Source organism: Megascapheus bottae, chromosome 1 (assembly GCF_031878675.1).
Source record: "Megascapheus bottae isolate mThoBot1 chromosome 1, mThoBot2.hap1, whole genome shotgun sequence".
In the NCBI taxonomy this organism is placed as follows: Eukaryota; Metazoa; Chordata; class Mammalia; order Rodentia; family Geomyidae; genus Megascapheus; species Megascapheus bottae.
The window spans coordinates 96,102,847-96,119,308 of record NC_143509.1 but is presented as its reverse complement, the minus strand read 5'-3'; the positions used below and the strand labels follow the sequence as shown (position 1 = coordinate 96,119,308).

Genomic DNA, 16,462 nt, shown 5'->3' with positions numbered 1-16,462 from the left:
CCAGTTGTATTTTATGCCTGGTATTAGACACTGTATGGTTACTTCTTTTGTGTGGAGGACATCTAATTCCCTAACACCATAGTTTGAAGAGACTGTCCTCTTCACATTATGTATTCTTGGAAACCTTCTTAAAGATAAATTAACTATGTTGGTATATGTCTACACCTGGGCTCTGGATTCTGTTCGTCAGCTTCTTTTGATTTTACATAGTGACTTCTTCATATAGGCTTCTTGAGTGGGCAGAACAACAGAATTCTATTTTATAAAACAATAATAACTGATTATAAAAGTTAATAAAACAAATATAGCTTTAATGTCAGATTTAGTTTATAGGTCTTCCTTTGTTTCCTGACAGCAATGAGAATGGAAATCAGGGGCTCAGACTTGCTAAAAACTCTTTCACTAAAGAAACACTCCCAAGTCATTTTGCTCATATGTTTTTTTCAGTATGGTTCTATGTTTTTACCCAGCTGGCAATAAATTAAGATTCCTTTACCTTTCAAGAAGCTCAGATTTTAGGCATGCCAGCTTACTTTCCTCCCTATCTCTTTCTTATTTATTTTTCACACAAGCATGCAGTATATCAAATAGGCAGTACTTGGGTTATAATTTGTTACACTATTTCACTTTCACCCAATGACTGATACTGGAGACATAAACTTCAAAATACTTGTGAAGTGTTCTATTTTATCTCATGGGATTTTTTTTTAAATTGTAAATTAGACAAAGTACATTCTCACAAGACGTAAGAGTTGTGTGTACATAAAACACCAAAAAGTCATCAAAAGAATAGCCTCTACTTGCTCTGTGGCTAATTAGAAACATGATAGAATCCATTTATGGTGCAATAAGCTATTCAGCTGACCAATGGACTCATGGCAAATAGAAATTATTTGATATACTCTTAATAATTTGCTGACATTCTATACTTAATGATAATCCAAGATTCTTTTGTGTGTTGCACAAGACCCTATTCCGTTAAGGACACCCCTCAAATTGATCAGTACTCATTTCATGTGAATTTTGACAGAAAACAGATAGTTGGGAATTTTTTTTGGTTGGTTGTGGGACTTGAAGTCTGAGTTAGATAGTTGGAAATTTTGAAATACCAGGTGTGAGAAAAGTATGTTTCTTTTTTTCACCTCAAAAAATTACTGGCTGTTTTAAAAACCATTATCTTTACTGTGGTTTCAAATTTATATGATAAAATACTACAAATAGTGGAAAATGTGCATGATGAGAAAGGAAAGTGATAATATTTTGAATCTGCATTTTCATGAATGTTACTAGAATCATCATTTCAAGTAAGGTATAAGGGACATATGAGCAAAGTGATGAGTTGTTCTGTTTATAAGGAGAGAAGTAATTCATTTAGTTATTTTTAAGCATACAATGCAATTCTTTCATCACACATCAGAGGATTTGATACAGTGTTTACCCTGCATTCATGTTCTATGAATGAGTATGAAAAATGGTGGCATAAAATTACTGTGCTTTCCATTGCTAGCGTATTTCTCTTTTCTTTTGAGTTTTTCCTGATAAGGATCTGAAGTTGAATAGTGCAAAAAACAGAGTACAGTTTGGAATTTTTTCAATAATGAAGTTATAGACATTTAGCATCCTTGCCCCCCATATGCTCCTACTTTTAAAAGCATGGAAGTCAAATAAAATAACAACAAAAGACTTTCAACTTTATTCACTAATTTTTCTTTTATTCATTTAAGTTAAAAACACTGCTTACCTCCCCAAGGAACTGTCCAAGGTGCTGAAGCATTCAGCCTTTCAGAAGAATTGCATATTATAATTAGTAAGTTTATCTCCTCTACAGTAGGCTGTGATATTCCATTTGAGAAAATTCTATTACAATAGAAAATTCTATTATATCATTGAAAGTGTCTTTATGCATCTGTCTTCTTAATGCAGCAGGCAGTGCATCAGTCTCATGTAAGAAAATAAAATGTGGTTTCCAATATTTTATAGCAAATCACAAATGACTTATAATTTAGAGTTAAAAATTAATACAAACTTGCCCTTCTTAAATAATTTTCTGACCACACATATGATTGATTTTTTGAGCTCATGGCCTGAGCACTGTCCTTGGACTTTCTCAAGACTAGAGCTCTACCACTTGAGCCTCAGCACCACTTTCTATCTTTTATTGTTGAATTCCTGCTCAGCTTTAGACTGAATGCAATGTTGGCTGTATAGAGTGAATTGATCAATTGTTCCTCCCTTTGCATTTCTTCTTTTCTTTTCTCCTCTTTCTCTTTTAAAATTATTTGCAAAGCTCCTTTAGTCTGTAAGTCATTGATTTCTTCTGTAATCATTTTCATTTCTTTCCATAACCTGCTTTTGGCTTTGGCTTAGTATTGCTTTTCTAAAATCTTGAGGTAGCATAGTAATTACATATCTCTTTGTTTTGATGATATAATTGTTCATAGTCATAACCTTTCCTCTTACAACTGCTTTCACTCTCTCCCAATGGTCCAATACATTGAGTTTCATTTTGATTAAATTCTTCTTCTTTTTTTGGCCAGTCCCAGGGCTTAAAGTCACGTTCCGGGTACTGTCCTTGGGATTTTCTCGATGCTAGTAATTTATCAGTTGAGCAACAGCACCACTTCTGGCTTTTTCTGTGTATGTGGTATTGAGGAAATGAACCCAGGGCTTTGTGCATGGTAGGTAAGCACTCTACAACTAGGCCACACTCCCAGCTCAATTTTTCATTAAATTCTAGGAAGCTTTTTCTTCTCTAATCTTTCCAAGGACATATTACTCATTCAGCAAGGTGTTATACAGTTTTCCTGAGTTGAATACTCACCTCTAGAGTTCCTGGAATTATTATTGTATTCCACCATATCTTCCAAATTATTAATAAGTTTGCTAATTCTATTGATTGGAATAAATTCTATTTCCAGTCATTCATTTGATAAAAATGCTTATAAAAGCTTGCCTAGCATGCGCAAAAACCCGGATTCAATTCCTCAGTACCATATAGATAGAAAAATGTCGGAAGTGGTGTTGTGGCTCACGTGGTAGAACGCTAGCCTTGAGGAAAAAGCCCAAGGACAGTGTTCAGGCCCTGAATTCAAGGCCCGAGACTGGCAAAAAAAAGTCACTAATGACCTAACTTTGACTCTGTATATACTTGAAAATTAAATTTTCCTCCAAGTTTCATAGCAGTAAACCTATAATGAAAATAAGACAAACCTGGGCTAGTTTATTCTTAGCTAGATAAACCCTCACACAATCTATAATGGATAATTGCCTTTAAAAGTGTATTCAAATTAAGATTTGTCACTTGCGGTACTGATGACTTGATCACATTCTTTAAAATTCTTGTTAGAATACACATTAATAACTTACATTACCTTTTTTTAATGGTTTATCATGCAGCTCTAGAGGCTTGTTTTTGTAATGAAACTGCCATGAATGAATCAAGAAAACATATTATTCTCCTAAAGATATCTGTTAAAATGTTGGGGTCTTCCTATGTGGTCTGGGGGTGACAAAAACAGATACTGACATACAGACTCATGTTTCAGGACTCTTTGGACTCTGGCTTGTCAATTAAGGGAAAGGAGGAAAACTATTATGTTGATGAAGCTTTCAATTATATCCACGTGGACGCTGAGCTTTAAATAGTATATGACACACATACTATATACTACACAGTATATACTACAGAGGGATGAAAAATTGAAAGTATGGAGGAAGTAAAGCCAACCACTTCAGAGAGTAATTACACACTTAGCGTTACATAATATATGGCACATTACATACAATATATATATAGGAATTCCATCTTATAATTACAACTGTGTCAAATTGGTGGTACAACTAAACATAAAAGCATATTATATTTGCAAACAGATTAAACTTATTACAAGAGCTTAGAGATCAAGGTAAAATGTTGTTACATGTTTGAGGACATTATCATCTTTCAAAATAGAATGGTACATGTTCTTGATCAACAGCGTAGATTTAGGTTTGGGACATCTTGCAGAGTCTGCCTAAGATGAGCAAGAACAGCAAGCATCAGAATTCATCTTCCATAGGTTCACAAATCCAGTGGATGCAGGGGCTGAATTTCTCAGTGAAATCCATCAGACCAGTATCTGCCCTTCAAGCTGGTGGCAGCAGGCATAACTATACATTCCATAACCACACAAGCCACATCTGTACCCATGGCCACAGCCATAGCCAAGCCCAGTGCAATCAGAACTCCCATAGTTTTTTAGGTAGAACATAGTGTTAGGAGAGGATGGCTCTGATATGGAGGAAGAACACAAATATGACAAGTATTTCAAAATGAAAAAGAATGATTTTGTTTCCAATCCTGGGTCTTGAACTCAGACCTTGGGCTTTTTCAAGTGTAGAGCTCTACCATTTTATTCACGGCAATGCTTGTGGCTTTTTTTCTGTGCATGTGGTACCTAAGAATCAAACCCAGTGCTTCATGTACTTTATGTAAACAATTTTACAATAAGAAAAACAATTACATGTCAATGTATTTCTCATGACTTTAAAATCTGAAATCCAGGGAAAGCAAAAAACCAATGTTTTCTAAAATAGAGTAAAATATGAAATGTAAGTATATAAGTCATAGAAAAATGGTTTTATCAATCTTGAGCAACAGAGTTTCAAACTATTACCTTGAAATTCAGGAACACTTCATAGATTTTAGCAATAAGTTTTGTTGTGTGAAAATGAAGAACAACTTTGGTGGGGAAAATGTATTTAAGATACCAGAGAAGAGATGAAGAGCTCAGGTTCTAGGAAGACTATCAAAACCTGCAGAATGTCAGCAAGAACAATGTAAAATTACAATCTGTTTGCAGCAGGTCAGAGTTTTCTTGGTGAAAATGTATATTTTGCCATTGTTTGGTTACAAACAATAAATAGCTGGTCTTTGTAATGGCTCCAGGATGAGACATTATTTTTCATTAATAAACCACAGATGTTCAGAGGTGACTATAAAACAGGAAATAGTTTTAATGCCTGCAAGGCCAACTGTAAAACAGCGTCAACAGCTGAAGCAGATTGGTTTTGCAATTTAACCAATGGCACGAGCCCACAAAGTGGGTTCCACCCACACTGAGGACCTATAAAAGGCCCTCTGCAGAAAGGACTGTCCAGACTCAAGTCACTACTCTCCTCCTCTACCCAAGGACACTCCAACACCAACACCATGTGTGGCAGCTACTACGGAAACTACTATGGTGGCCGCGGCTATGGCTGCTGTGGCTATGGAGGCCTGGGCTATGGCTATGGAGGCCTTGGCTATGGCTATGGCTCCCGCTATGGCTGTGGCTACAACAGACTTGGCTGTGGCTATGGCTGTGGCTATGGCTATGGCTCTCGTTCTCTCTGTGGCTGTGGCTATGGCTATGGCTCTGGCTATGGATCTGGCTTTGGCTATTACTATTGAAGACACCACAGGAGACCCTCATTCTCTCCAGCCATGACATCGACTCTCCAGTTCTGAGCCAGGGTGTCCTGACGCTTGGATGGTAGAGATCCTGCAGTAGAAGTACGGTGTGGTCTACAGTTTACCTACTGGACCAACCAGCTCCGTGTCATTTCTTCATAAAGTGGGAAGTGGCAAAACTCACTTTATACCTGTCTCTTCTGCTCTTATCAAAATGATGGATTAGGACAATGCTTTGATAATTTCATGCTGGAGTGTCTCTATTGACTTAATAAACTTGAATATTGCGTAAAATCTTTGATTGGTCATTAAGTGTTTGAAATTATATTTCTTTGTTTGGTCTAAAAGAAACATCCTCTTTCCTTTCTTTCCTTCTTTTCCCTCCCTCCCTCCCATCCTCTCTCCCTCATTTCCTTCCTTTTGTCCTTCTTTCTTCACTATCTCTCTTTCTCTTTTTGATGCTGATTCTGGAGCTTGAACTCTGGAATCTGGGCTTTGTCCCTGGACTTTTATTTTTGCTCAAGGATGGTGCTCTGCCACTATAGACACAATTCCACTTCCAGTCCATTTTTGGTAGTTAATTGGACGTACAAGTCTCACAGACTTTCTTGCCTGGTCTGGCTTTGAACCATAGTTTGTAGATCTCAGCCTCTTGAGTAGCTAGGATTACAAGCATGAACCACCAGCGTGCAGACCATCTCCCTTCTTTGGAAGATATTTTCCTTCACTCTTTCCAGACTTAGTTTGTTGTTGTTGTTGGTTTTTTTTTTTATCTAATTCAAGAATCAATTGCATTAGGAATATAACTTCTTTTTGTATTCAATTTCCATTTCTCCTTCTCCTATAGAAATAAGATATATGGAGGAAGAAAATTCTCAGTGTAAATCAAGAATTTTATTCCATTTTAAAATACTGTCTTCTTTAATCAGAGCCATAACCCACTGAATGATGTTAATTCTTAATTTTCTAATAGATTATAAGACATTTGGTCTGAATAGTAGGCTGCAATAGGGAAAAATTATTTTAGTTATTGTTAAGGAAGCTTCCAGGACTGGAAATTTCTACAATTCAACAATTCAAAATGTGGGAAGGGATGGTAATCAGATGCTAGTTAGGGGAGAATCCACTTCCAGACACCTGTTGGCAGAATTCTATTCTTCATAATACGTAATCTGAACAGTTCATTATCTTGCTGGATGCTGTCTAGAGGCTTATTTTGGCTTTGTCAGTCCATTGGGTACATTCCCAAAGATATTTGCTCACTTTTACTATTCCCCATAAATGATACAGACTATTTTTATTATACTTTACTTAACATTTATATGTATGTTTTTGTGGGTTGGGGCAGAGGTGGGGAGTGGTTGTGGGGCTTGAACTCTGGGCCTGGGCACTGTATCTGAGCTCTTCAACTCAAGGCTAGTGCTCTACTACTTGAGCCACAACATCACTTCTGGGTTTTTGAGGTACATTAGAGATAAGAGTCTCACAGACTTTTGTGTTCAGGCTGTCTTTGAACCACGATCTTCACATTTCAGCCTCCTGTGTAGCTAGGATAATAGGTGTGAGCCACTGTGCCTGGCTTCTCTTTGCTTTTTTTTTTTTTTCAAACTTAATCTGTTTTGTGTTGATGGGGATAATTTTGAATTCTCCTTTATTTCTCCCTCTCAATATTATATTATTTCTACACTTATATCATCATAAATACATGCTATCATGCAATTTGTGTGGCATTTTCTTTGAAATTGGAGAAAAATTAGAAGTTATTGCTTTATTTAGATAATGTAAATATATTCATATGAATTAATATGGCTGATATGTGGCAATATTATTTATATTTAAATATGTTAAAACTGCTTTGTTGTAGTTTTGTGGCATATTTTTCTTTATTTCCTATCCAGTTTTTTGCAGGAAATCTGCATGCAACTCTTATTTAACTTTTTATTTGAGAAAGTGTTATGAGTTACATGATTTTTTGAGCTTAATAAAAAACTAAGCATTATAATAAAATTCACCTAAGTTGAATTGGCTGGTGTGCTAGTTGTAATTCTGTTGAATGTTTTCAAATATATTTTAACTTTTGATTTTTGCTATCCTAATACTTCCTGTATTATTCAATATTCAATGTTTTCTCTCTTCCTGTCCCATATTTCTTCTCTAGAAACTATGGATTCTATCAATGATGTCTTTTAAGCTCCTTTCTGATTGATTATTTGGTCATCTAGAAAGATCATTTTTATTTTGTATTTTCTTCTTTCCTTCATTATTTTGTCCTTCTGTTTCTTTTTGTGTTGAATGGGACTTTTATACCTTACTTTTGTTTTTTCACTAACATAAGTGGTTTTACTACTTAGAATTTATTTTTAATGGCTTTCTTGACATATCCCATAAGCCGTTTCACATTCAAACTTAACTGCCTGTGAATTGTTCTTCTTGTATACAAGTCACATCTTTATTTTTGTGTGTTTCATAATTTTCTTAGAAACTGTACATTTTAGGTTGTATTCTATAGCAACTTTGAGTACTTTTTCTCCCTTTGTTAATGTTGTTTGCTTTTTTTCTTTTTTTATTTCATGAAGCAACAAAATTCTAATTAATGATTTATTAAAATATAATTTATTGTTTTATTGTTTTGTTTTGGTCAGTCCAGGGGCTTGAACTCAGGGCCTGATCATTGTCAGTGAGCTTCTTTGCTCAAGGCTAGTGATCTACCACTTTGAGTCACAACCACTTCCATTCCCTGAGGTTAATTGTAGTCTCAGGGACTTTCCTACCCTGGCTGGCTTTCAACCATGATCTCAGATCTCAGCCTTCTGAGAAAATTAAAATAAACTTTTAAGATTAAAATTTCTATACAGTACTCTAAATGAACTGGTTTGAGATGTTTAATGCTGTCCTTTTTCCTAGAAAATTTTATAAGTAAAATAAAATGTATTTACAGATGAATAAATATAATTTTAAAATTAATAAATACTATTCATTTATCATAATTACATATACCAGCACAATATGAAAGGTTTTATTTAATTACCTTTTATCTAATTTTTTAGACCATCGAGATAAATAATCAAAGAAATTTTAATGTGAGGTATTGTAGATTAAGCACTAGATGTTAGCTTTTGAATAGGAAATGATACTATGTTACCAGTTCATTATGTGTGTTTGGTATTAACAATATGTGTGTTAAAGAATAATGCAGTTAAAGTATATTTTGCCTCATAAGTACAAGACATAAAGGCATCAAAGATACTAAATTCTCTAGGAGAAATTAGAAGACTATTTTATTGCATTATGCATGTTAACAGGTACGTCCACAGCCACAGCCAGCTCAGACTCTCATAATAATTCTTGTAGAAACTCAATGATGTCAGCAGTGGAAGGCTTAGTTGAATGGCAGGATCAGATTCTGGAATTTTAGGTTCATCATTTGCACAAGGTTTTACATGTCAACAGAGTGGTATGTAGGACAAGCCACAGAGAGTATTGTCTTCACATTCCCCAGTAATGGAAATGAAGCCACCTGAGATATTTCTCAGTCAATATACCAAAGACAAATTTGTTGTGTGTCAAGCTGCGAGCAATAAAATTAACATTTTTATGAGATTGTTTTTTACTTTGGTGGTTTGTTTATTTCAGATGCCAGACTTAACTGATAGTTATTCGTAGATCATAGAACAAGAGAGATACCTCTTGTGAACCATTCTAGTCCTACCTAATAGTATTGTTCTTCTCACATGCAAATATGAATCCTTGAGAGCAAAAAGGAATAGAATATTCTATGTCTTTAGAGAGATAGAATAAAAAAAATTAAAAAGAAGATATGTTAGCAGGGATTTAATCACAAAATATTGAATTATTATTTTTCATATTTTTAAGTGTAAAGAAATATTATTTGCTTTGGTTTATACTTTTATATACATGAATTATTCATTTGTATTTTGCCTAAAACCATTTCATAGACTTCGTGGCTTAACGCTAGATCCTAAATTTATAAAAAGAAAAATCTTTATCATTAGTAGGAAAGCATTTTTTCTGTTTGGTTAGACTTTATTTTTTCTTTTTATCCTCTTAAAGTAACTGTGAATTATGATAAATTATGTAATTAAAAGTAACCCATGTCCTTATTTTGATGCTTACCAGAGAAGAGTTAATTAAAATGTAAAGTATATTGAACATCTTATCCCTCTTCATTGTGATGTAAATCATACCTATGTTCCAAAGGGAATATTGTACCTAAAGGGATTTGTATAAATAGTAGTATGACTGGCAGCTTTCTTTTGGAAATAGGATTAGGATATCACAAATTCATCAGTATGTGAGATTAATTCTGCCTTTAATTAAAAACAGAGGTATGTTTGTAAATTTTAGTACTAAAGGACTACTTCCAATTTGATTATCTCCCAGAAGGACAAGTTACCACACTAATTTAAATGATGACAGGATTATGCTTGAGAGCTCAGCATACTTCATTCAAAACGGTATTGATAGGATGTTTACAGAAAGACAGTGCACTGTCTAAGTCGTGGATAAATAGAAATATCTGATACTAACTCAACTGGGCAATTACTCAAGAATTTTGGCTTATATTCTTAATGACTATTATTAAATTTGTATAATTTTGGAAAATAAGAAATTAAATTACATAAGATAACATACATTTTTGTACTTTTCAGTAGAAATCAGATATTAGTAGGAAAATAAAACATTATAATCAGACTTGATTCCACTGAAATTTTAGGTTTTGGTCAATCGTGGGACTTGAACTCTGGGCCTGAGCAATGTCACTGAGCTCTTCAGCTCAACACTAGCACTCTACCACTTGAGCCACAACACCACTTCTGGTTTTCTGGTGGTTAGTTGGAGATAAGAGCCTCACAGATTTTTGTGCCTGGACTGTCTTTGAACAGCGATCCTCAGATCTCAGCCTCCTGAGTAACTAGGATTACAGGCCTGAGCCACCAGTGCCCGGCTTCTACTGAATTTTTAATTAGTTGGATTGTTACCAGGAATATGGGAATAAATGATGAATTAGTCTTTGGTATAGAATAGGTGATAATGTAGATAGTGATAATTTTGAGAATGAGAGAAGAAAATAACCAAGCCCAAATGGATTTTATTCTTGGAGACTGTATGAAAAATAGTAAAACTTTTGGGGCTAGAGCAGAATAAAAGTCCAGTTTGAGGAAAGAATGAAGGAGTGTCTGCTCTTACTGAAGATTTTAATTAGATCAGAAAAGTCAAAACTCAGATTACAAAGGAAGCCGGTTTAATAACATTGAGACTTTATCTTATGGTTAAGGAACAACAAAGTAATTAGATTAATCATAACACTAGCCAATGGCATAATACATTCACACTTTGAGTCCCTCCCACACCTAGGGTGTATAAAAGGCCCTGTGTAGGCAGAACTGTCCAGACTCAAGTCACCACTCTCCTTCTCTACCCAAGGACACTCCAACACCAACACCATGTGTGGCAGCTACTACGGAAACTACTATGGTGGCCGCGGCTATGGCTGCTGTGGCTATGGAGGCCTGGGCTATGGCTATGGAGGCCTGGGCTACGGCTATGGAGGCCTGGGCTATGGCTATGGCTCCCGCTATGGCTGTGGCTACAACAGACTTGGCTGTGGCTATGGCTGTGGCTATGGCTATGGCTCTCGTTCTCTCTGTGGCTGTGGCTATGGCTATGGCTCTGGCTATGGATCTGGCTTTGGCTACTACTATTGAAGACGACACCATGGGAGACCCTCATTCTCTCCAGCTATGAAATCAAGATGCAACAAGTTGAGCTCACAATGTTCTGATCCTTATGCTTTGGTTATTATCTTACAACATAGGTTTCTGATGTGATTCTGCTGAACATGAGCCTTCTGGTAATTTATGGATCTGATACCTCAGAACTTTTCTTTCCTGGACTTGAATCCTAAATATTAAAAGAAGTTGGCACACATCCATACTCTTCTGTATGGTCTCTCACTAGGATGTTATTACCACACATCTTGCAATTTGGTTTTTATGTAGGGTCTTTGACCCTGTATTCCTAATAAAGTTATTCATTCTCTTAAAAATATTGAGTTTTCTTTATTTACATTTACTGTTTATCTTTTACTGGGTTCTAATTAGGGAAACAATTGTTTCCTAAGGGTTCATCTACTTTATAATTTCTATTTCAGATGCACCAGAAGAGTCTCAATTTGTGACATTTTGAATGCAATATCCAGTGTGTTTTGGATGGGGGAGTATGGTGTTTCGCACTAGTAATCCCATGTACTCAGAAGACACCAGCATAGGGATCATGGTTTAAGGCTATCCTAGCGAAAAAACTCATTTGATTCTATCTGAAAATTAACTGAAAGAAAATTTCATCTGGAGCTGATCTCAAGTATAGAATATTTGAATGGAAGGTTCAAACTAATTCTAACTCCATTACTCAAGTAAAAAAGAATAATCTTTGCCATCTTCAATTTTGTATTCTGCTTAAAGAAATGAAAGGTGTTATTTTGAGGAATTATTAGGGAAAACAAGTTGATAGTTTCTAATCTAGTTAAGAAATGATTAAAATGAGTAGCTCTTGAATAAAATAACATACTTTCTGATAGGGATGATAGCTTCCAAAATAAAATTAAACAAGCAAATATCTTTTTATCTTTACTTGGAAAAATTGGTACCTGGTGAAGAGAGAATGAATTCAATCACTTATATCATTTTTTTTTCAGAAAAAAAGGGTCAACAATTAAACACATAAGTCTTTAAGGAGACAACTTGGTCTCTCTGAGTTTCCATGAGCCACACTACAAAGGATGGGACTATAGAGGATGTCAGAGAGGCTCAATTACCAGAGTATATTCTCTTTCAATCTAATGGAAGTCTGTGAAGAATCTGCTTCTGGAGCATTCTACTGGGTGATATTTAATTGTGAGACAAGTGAGGAGAAAACTTCTGTTATCACGAGAAATCCTGGGTTCTTGTCCTAGTGATGTTAAATTGCCAGTGGATCTTAAAAATAATAGCCAATTGAATATCAAAAGAGTGAAGATAAAATGATGAACAAAGGCCAAGATCATCACCTTGCCATTGAGGTCAGTCAAGCTGTGGCAAAGATAAAACAGAAATCCTGAAAAGTTGAATACTGAGAAAGAGAATCTGTCTGAAAGGAAGCTACCATTCAATTGACCTGATATTTGTGACAGATCTTCAGTGAAATAAAGATGAAGAAAATAAAAGCATATTTGGAATAGGAAGAAATTGACAGGAACATTCTCAGTAGAGTGTACAGTCAAAAAGTCTTAATGTTTCAGAGAGAATGGGTTGAAAAAGTAGAGCACAAAGCTTTCAGATGAATTTTTGAAATGTCCTATAAAGGGTGCCATTAAGGGAAGTTGAAGATTTAAGGAAATGATATGGGAAACAGAGGCAGTTATATTGGGAAAATATTCCTCTTGTTTTGTTGCCAGAGGAGATAATGAAGCATTAATACATTTACATCATCAAGGTAGTTATATGTTTAGAACTAGAACCATGGTATATACATACATTGCTGTACTGATTTTTATGGCAGTAAAACTGTTTTGTATAATAATACAAAGGCCAATGTGTATTATTACTTTGTCAAAACTCCATAGAATGTATAGCACATGAATGAACAGTTACAAAACCAGACGCAGGGTGACAGTAGCTCTTTGCAGTTTCTTTTATTGTAATAACTATACATGTTGGATACAGGACACTGATACGAGTGAGTCCATGTTTGTGATAACAAGGGATACATAGGAATTCAGTTTCTACTTTTTTTTGGTAAATCTATAACTACTTAGAACAACCTTTCTAATGAAAGAATTACTATGTGCATTTGTAAGGTATTATGGTGAAACCTCTTTGAATAACTTATGTGCACTTGAAAAATGAATGTCTGATATGTAAAACATCTTGCTTAGGGTCTAGTAGGAATAGGGAAGATAAATAGGGTAAAGGGAGCTGTACATGGTCACATTACTTTTTATACATGGGAGAAATGGAAAAATGAAGCTTGTTGATCAAGGTCTGTGTATACATATAATGTACATGTCAAAATGAATCCTCTGAGTAACTTATTGGTGCTAATGACAATGTGAGAAGAAGACTTGAAATGTGGTGGTAAGCGAAGTATACTCATTGTCTGACTGTACTAGTTGTTCATGAAGATCTTGGGGACAAATACTGAATGAGTTGTTCTCATAAATTTTTATACTGGAGACCTTGTGTAATATGTCAGGTTGGAGTTTCTATGGGTGTCTTAATAAGTGTTAATACTACTTTCTGAGTGATTTATTTTATTGTAAATCACCCAATTTTGCTCAGAATTTGATATAATATAGTCATACTTTTTTCTGATCTATGAAGTTGTATAATTTGCAAAACATAACACTTAGAAATGGCTATCATATTATTTTAACCAGTGATCATTAAAAATAGTTGTAGGTTGAGTGATTGTTGTTTAATGGAATCTAAATTATAATACTTGAAGCCACTGACAATTTCTATTGAGACATAGTCAAATTTTAAATAGCATAGCCAAGATTTCCCAATAGTTATTACCATGAAGAAAGAATTGCAGTAATATGAAACCATGATGATGTGTCTAATTAATAGAAGTACTCTTACAATGCTTTACCTAGAAAACCTTAAATCTATGGATAATGATTATATATAACTTGATTACTAATAGAAAAAACTGCATTATTAAGAGTTTATTTTGATAAATGTGAGTTATTAGCAACTGATTTCAATTGGTAGAAGAGATAGATACTAAACTACTAATAATGATATTTGGCCATGAAGTATCATGTAGTTGTTGATTCTGGAAATACAGCATAATCACATAATATCTTTTTACATCTTTCCAAAGAGTGAATATTTTAGACAAAAGCCAAACTCTCTTAAGCTCTAAAATGCATTCTATTACCCTGTGTATATTTATAGTGAAAATGATAAAGACATAAAATATTTCGTAGTAATTCAGGAGAGTTCCATATAATTGGTTAAAATTTATTTCCTATTTAATATATAGCTTTATGGAGGAACTTACTTTTGCCAAATGTTTTGGTAAAATCAAATATCTGAAGAAAAAGATCACCAATTAAAATATTAACTGATTAAGACATATCCTAAAATTTTACCTTAATTATTTAAGAAAATAATTATTGAGGAACAAGGTTTTTGAGGAACACAGAGCTATTGAAAATTCTTGACCTCAAAAGTTAGAAAAATATACCTCCTAAGCTGGGTGCGGTGGCTCATGCCTGTAATCCTAGTTACTCAGGAGGTTGAGATCTGAGGATCAAGGTTCAAAGCCACTCCTGGAAAAAAGGGACCTGAGACTCTAATCTCCAATTAACCTCTAGAAAAGGGGAAGTGGAGCTTGGCTCAAGGATAGGGTGGTAGCCTTGAGCTGAAGAGCTCAGGGACCAACTTGAAGCTCTATGACCCACAAAAAAGAAAAAAAATAACCTCCTATAAATAGGTAAGTAAAAATATGTAATAAAAGTTCTGAGTAGGCCGGGAATTTGGCCTAGTGGTTGAGTGCTTGCCTAGCATGCACGAAGACCCGGGTTTGATTCCTCGGTACCACATACATAGAAAAAAGCCAGAAGTGGTGCTGAGGCTCAAGTGGTAGAGCTCTAGCCTTGAGAAAGTCCAAGGACAGTGCTCAGGCCCTGAGCTCAAGCCCAGGAATGTAAAAAAAAAAGTTCTCAGTAAAAAATTTAATAAAATGGATTATATTATTATTGTTTCTGGTGTTAAGCATGAAGAAAAATTAAAATCCATATAAGGCACACAACTTTGTAGTGTCCTAAAGGAAGTAAATTCCATAATTTTGTCTAAGATTTGAACTTGTCTCCAATTGATTATTCACAAAATGTTAGCATTGTAATACAGAGATAAACAATATCTGCTGCATTCTTTCACAGGGAGACAGACAAGTGAACACTGGACAAAGCATCTGGGTTTGAAATGGTTACTTTTGGCAATGAGAGGGAAACTGCACATATATTTTAGTTGGCATGCCAAAACCAACTTCAAATTTGGCTTGCTACAAATGCTCCTTCTGGAAACAATGCACATTTAAAGCAGTTAAAATGGGTGTGTAGTGTCAGGAAATAATTTGTTCTGACTGCCTCCTCTCCCTATCATTGCATTGTTCCTTAGGAAACATGTCTGGTCAAACAAAGCAAGCTTCCATAATGACTCAGCCTTTATCTCATGATGGAAAAAAAAACAAACTAATTAACTTGCATCAGTCATAAAACTAGCCAATGGCATAAACCCAAACTGTGGGTCCCTCTTACAGTGAGGACATATAAAAGGCCCTCTGCAGAAAGGACTGTCCAGACTCAAGTCACTACTCTCCTCCTCTACCCAAGGACACTCCAACACCAACACCATGTGTGGCAGCTACTACGGAAACTACTATGGTGGCCGCGGCTATGGCTGCTGTGGCTATGGAGGCCTGGGCTATGGCTATGGAGGCCTGGGCTATGGCTATGGAGGCCTTGGCTATGGCTATGGCTCCCGCTATGGCTGTGGCTACAACAGACTGGGCTGTGGCTATGGCTGTGGCTATGGCTATGGCTCTCGTTCTCTCTGTGGCTGTGGCTATGGCTATGGCTCTGGCTATGGATCTGGCTTTGGCTACTACTATTGAAGATACCATGGGAGCCATCACTACTTGCCATAAGACATCATGACTTACCTGCCCTGAATTCCATGTACTTACATCCAGCCCCTTCTGAAATCTGATGGTTCTCATCTGGATACAGAACTATTTATCTTTTCTCTTCTTTGTCTCAGGACAAAGGACTTGTCTTTCCCTGGAATGATGGCGTCACTAGTCCTAACTTGCTCACTCTCTCAGCAGTAGTAATAATAAATGGGTTATTTGGAACAAAGTTTTGGTTTTCATTCTTTTTGAGTCCTAGTTCGTTGTGTGAGTATTGCCACTTGGTCCCTGGACTCCAGAGGAAACACTTGACATTTGAGTCACCCTCTCACCTTC

General features: G+C 35.4%; 2 protein-coding genes across 2 annotated transcripts; both read left to right on the top strand.

Moving 5' to 3' along the window:
- Positions 1 to 10,896: 10,896 nt before the first annotated feature.
- On the top strand, positions 10,897 to 11,157 carry LOC150069629 (keratin-associated protein 6-1-like). Its single transcript, XM_090331277.1, has one exon. The coding sequence runs from the start codon at positions 10,897 to 10,899 to the stop codon at positions 11,155 to 11,157; it is 261 nt and encodes an 86-aa protein (XP_090187403.1).
- Positions 11,158 to 15,850: 4,693 nt separating this feature from the next.
- LOC150069628 (keratin-associated protein 6-1-like) lies at positions 15,851 to 16,111 on the top strand. The gene has a single exon (XM_090331263.1). It carries the CDS (start codon positions 15,851 to 15,853, stop codon positions 16,109 to 16,111), a length of 261 nt encoding a protein of 86 aa, XP_090187389.1.
- The last annotated feature ends 351 nt before the right edge of the window (positions 16,112 to 16,462 follow it).